Source organism: Clytia hemisphaerica, unplaced genomic scaffold, assembly GCF_902728285.1.
Source record: "Clytia hemisphaerica strain Z4C2 unplaced genomic scaffold, Clytia hemisphaerica genome assembly, whole genome shotgun sequence".
Classification (NCBI taxonomy): domain Eukaryota; kingdom Metazoa; phylum Cnidaria; class Hydrozoa; order Leptothecata; family Clytiidae; genus Clytia; species Clytia hemisphaerica.
The window spans coordinates 180437-185537 of NW_027104305.1; the positions used below are offsets into that span (position 1 = coordinate 180437).

General features: G+C 38.1%; 1 protein-coding gene across 1 annotated transcript; it reads left to right on the top strand.

Moving 5' to 3' along the window:
• Nucleotides 1–1813: 1813 nt before the first annotated feature.
• Nucleotides 1814–5101, top strand: LOC136817467 (low choriolytic enzyme-like; the record flags this gene model as incomplete). The annotated part of the gene is given in 7 exon segments (XM_067073797.1): nucleotides 1814–1936; nucleotides 2271–2411; nucleotides 2901–3018; nucleotides 3343–3449; nucleotides 3737–3808; nucleotides 4441–4522; nucleotides 4976–5101. Coding segments are annotated over 7 exon segments (722 nt in total), but the record flags the coding sequence as incomplete, so codon positions are not given.

Consider the following 5101-nt stretch of genomic DNA (forward strand, 5'->3'; position numbering starts at 1 on the left):
TAGGTTCTCGCAACACAAGTTATTACCCATAGTGCATCAGTGTCAGAGGAAATCAACATGAAAATACGATAAAAACTATTTGGTTTCATTAAGAACTAGTTTTAGCTTCCCACTTCAAAAACTATTGAGAACTACACGTTAACTGTCCCCAAAAGGTTCCTCTTTCTTCCTTTCAACAAGAAATATGTATTAAATCTATTATACTGGTACTTTTTGAGGTCATGTTCAGTTCCAAAAATCTTTTTGCTTATCCCGATCCGAACATATCAAGCACAGAAAGTTTAAGACAGGGATGCTTGGGACCATTCCAGAAACTATTCGAAAAGGATACCCCCAATAGAGTATTGAGAATGGGGCCCTTCTTCCCCTGAGCTTCGAGAAAGGGATATTTCAACAGAGCTTCGAGACAGGGGTATTTCAAAAGAGCTTCAAGACAGGGGTACTTCAAAAGAGCTTTGAGACATGTATTGTTTCCCAGAGCTTCATGATGTGAATACTTTCATGGCTTTTTGAGAATAGTTGATTCATAGTATTGAGTAGGTGGACTTCCACAGAGTTTAGAGACAATGAACATTTCCTAAAGTTTTGAGACAGGTGATATTTTCAAGAATTTGAAACAGGGGTCATTCCTCAGAGTTTTGAAACAGGTATTCTTACGCAGAATTTGAGATATTTGTCATACCACAAAAATTTTGGAAAGGGGTATAATATACATAGTTTTGAGACAGGGGTGTAACATACAGATTTTTGAGAAAGGGTGTGACATACACAGTTTTGAGAAAGGGGTGTAACATACAGAGTTTTGAGACAGGGGTGTGACACAGATTTTTGAGCAGGGGTGTAACATACAAAGTTTTGAGACAGGGGTGTGACATACAGAGTTTTGAGACAGGGTGTAACACAGATTTTTGAGAAAGGGTGTGACATACACAGTTTTGAGAAAGGGGTGTAACATACAGAGTTTTGAGACAGGGGTGTGACACAGATTTTTGAGCAGGGGTGTAACATACAAAGTTTTGAGACAGGGGTGTGACATACAGATTTTTGAGACAGGGGTGTAACATACAAAGTTTTGAGACAGGGGTGTGACATACAGAGTTTTGAGAAAGGGGTGTGACATACATAGTTTTGAGACAGGGGTGTAACATACAAAGTTTTGAGAAAGGGGTGCGACATACTGAGTTTTGAGAAAGGAGTGTAACACAGATTTTTGAGCAGGGGTGTAACACAGATTTTTGAGCAGGGGTGTAACACAGATTTTTGAGCAGGGGTGTAACATACAAAGTTTTGAGACAGGGGTGTGACATACAGAGTTTTGAGACGGTTGCTTCCACAGAGCGATTTTTACACAGGGCTGTGAAGACAGAATTACTTTGGGAGGGCCTACTTTCACAAATTATTGAGACAATGATGTTTATCCACTAAGTATTGAAACAAGGGATACTTTTAATAACATTTTCGCCTGTCCTAGTAGAAATTTATCGAGTGGCCACTGCCATCTGTTTCAATTTTGCACTCCCCCCAAATTTTAAATCCGATTATCATGCCACTTTAACCTAATATCTTCCCAATGGTAATGGCGAAAACGATTGATTTTAGTAGGTTTTATTCACTCAGGGTATGCAAATTTGATTTTCATTTTCAATCAATTTCAATTTCTATTGTAAGCTTATATCAAACACTTTCATAATTTCACCACCGTTATTTCGATTGTAAGATTACGCTTTGAGTAAACACAGACGTCACAAATTGTTTGGAACAAATTTGATCATCATAATTGTTTTTGGTATAAATATCATGAAGCAGGTATCGCATATCATTTTCTTGTTGTTTGTTGGTGGTTGAGGTGCACAAAACAAAATGAAACTTTTTCAAATTACTTTTGTGACTCTGTTCATCGCTGTATGGGCTCATGCCAAAAAGAACCCCATGGAAAGTAAGCATCTGATTTTCATTGTTAAATACTCATAATAGATTTCTAATCCGCATATTGAACCAAAATAAATCTTTTTAAATGAAAAATTAAAATCTGTTTAGGACTTTGAAATCTTGTCTTGATCTAGCTGAATTGGGATCAGTACATCAGGATAGCAAACACCCGCCGTTGTCTACCAAAGAGACTTTTCCATTCGTAGAATTTAGAAAAATTCAGGAAAATATTGAAAATCTGTGCTAATATGAGTGTACTTTCCGCCTGAGATGCAAAACTGATTTAAATGCTCAAAAATGTTCTTTGCATGAACAAAACCTTCTTCTTCTTGTCTTTCCAGCACCTGGATTGGTGGACGGTGATATCCAAGTCTCGCCGGAAGAGTTCATCGCATTGAAGGAAGGCAAATTGACATTCGGTTCAATTCGTGGTGGTAGATGGACCAAAGGAGAAATCCCTTACGTCATTTCATCCAACATGAGTAAGTCTCCCTTTCTTATTTTTGCACCTCCTTAAAATATGGGTTAGGTTACTATGGTAAATTTTCCAAATTTACTGATTTGTTTTGAGAACTGATTCGATCAAGTTGTAGAGGTGGAAATTTCGTCTGAAACCACGACAACAGGAAACGTCACTTGTAACACCATCCTTCTCCTTCATTAAGTTTGAACTATTTTCAAACCAAGAACATTGTCACATACTTAATACACAGTAATTTGATATTTATCCTTCTCGGGTTTTAATACTTTTCCGGTGTATACAAAATGAGTGAAGGATTTCTAAAAGTAGTTGGGGTGCGTAAGATTACTCAAGTAACCTGCTTTTCCATTATTAACTTTGCTAAATATGTTTTATAGCCCTAATTAGAGAAAAGTTTACGATATTTCCCAACGGATTCTTCTTGACTTGTCCACCCCAGTCTCGTCACCATGCTCAGTTTTCTGTATTACGTTCCAACGTTTTTGAACAGGAGCAAGCGGACGTCAACGTATTCAAGAAGCTATCAACGAATACCACGCAAGGACCTGCTTGAGATTCAAACAACGCACCAATGAACGATACTATATCACTTTCCAAGAAGGGACAGGGTAAGAATAAATCCCAAGCTATTCTGTTCGTTTTTCAAAAATATAAAAAATAAGCCTACATATTAAAAGTTAGATTCACGAAGGAGGGTAAGATTCGATTCTTCATTCGTTTTCTGTCCTTTATTTCGTTTATGATAACGTCTGTTTTTTTTTTTCTATCGAAAATTAAGGGTATTAAAAGTTACAATCATAAATTATGTGTCTCACCTATGTTTGAAAACTGTTTCTTGTCTATCCTCAACTTAACTCATACTAACCCGAGTTAGTCAGGTGGTATAACTCACAGTGAAAACAGAATGTTACAAAAGTTTACTTTCTTCTCAGCTGCAACTCACCGGTCGGTATGGTCAGTTATGGCAACAGGATCAATTTAGAATACCCAGGATGCCACAGTAAAGGAACCGTCATGCATGAAATCGGACACAGTATTGGTAAGCCAATTGTTTGATTGGTTGACGAAATAAGAATCCCCGCTCCTTCCAATGGTCCGCTCAGTTAATAGATAGCCGAGCCATTGAAGCCGTGAAAACAATTGAACGACTGCCTAAAAGTCCTAGATTACTGGGCTTATCCACGTTAAATATCGACTCTGTCTGCTTGAGTTTGAGTAAAGGCCATATTCCTGCACCTCAGGAAAGGAGAAACTTGCTAATCTAACGTCAAGATCAATTCGCAAGAAAATGTCCTTTAACCAATCAGATCGCTTGATTCTTTATAGGTTTGTACCACGAACAGAATCGTCCAGATCGCGATCAATATGTCAAGATTCACTTGCAAAACATCAATGGGCGTAAGTGAACATTGTGATTTGTCATCTTATAATTGCTTCTTGAAATGGCTGATATAGTTGATAAAAAATGAATGTTTTATTTTTAATCAGTGATGACTTACAAGATAAAACATGGGTTTTTTTCTCTACCTGAGACATATTATGCCCTACCCCCCCCCCCCCCCGGCTATCAGTTTTCTTTTAATTTCCAACCCCTTTGAATATATTCCGGAATGCCTAATTACTCGCACCGAAGCGAAATGAAGCCCTTCTATTGGCTAGAAATGACGTATAACTTGAAGTTAACCAATAGGATGGCTTCATTTCGTTTCGGAGTGAAACGGAGCCGTAGCGTGTGAACATGAGCGAGTTTATGTATTTGCACTTTCCAGGACGGTAAAGTGACTGAAGCGATTTGGAAAAACCCGCAGTTCTGACCCGCAAAATCGAGGACGGTTAAAGTGCTGATTTACCGTCGTCCTCAGTTGGTCATGATCTAGCCAAATTAGAACCTTACCGTCTCCGTCGCTGAAAAACACACATACATAAACTCGGTATGGACTCAGATGGAGAGGAAAAATGTCACTGCCGTTTGGAAAACATCATTCTAAAAATTCATATTGTTGAATAATGAACCTCTTTGAACTTTTTAGCATGGGCTTATGCTTTCAAGATTGTAAATTCGATCGACTCTTTGGGAACACCTTACGATTTCCACTCCATGATGCATTACAGGTACATTTGCTGACTCAGCACTTAACCGTACATTTCCTACAACCTCCAATTTTAGGACCTATTCCCACTTGGGAAGGAGTATTTCCTTTCCTGTCTTGTCAATTGCTTTGATAATTCGTAAAGTAGCTTATCGGTAAAAACTTTTGCGCCACCAAGCGTCACAGTCAGCCGACGAATTTTCCACCGTTTGGTGACTAACGATTCCTTTAAAAAACATTTCATTCCGAATACTTTCTTTGAATATTGTCAGAGTTACTGCTATAGAGATTGAGCATCGCATTTGAAAAAATTAATTATAAAGAAATGCAATCTTTCAATAATTCACGTTGAAAAACGGTGAACTTTCTCGACAGATTGCACTTTACAGTGAGAGTTGAACTAAAAAGTCACTTTCATGCATTTCTTGTACTGTATGAATCATTCATAATCAAGTTTCTTCTTTCCTGTTGTCAGTTCAACAGCTTTTGCATACCGTGGCAAGAAGACCATCACCACCATCGATCCATCCAAACAAAGCATCATTGATACCTACAATCGCATCAGTGGCTTCAGTGACGTAGATGTTCGACAGATCGACCT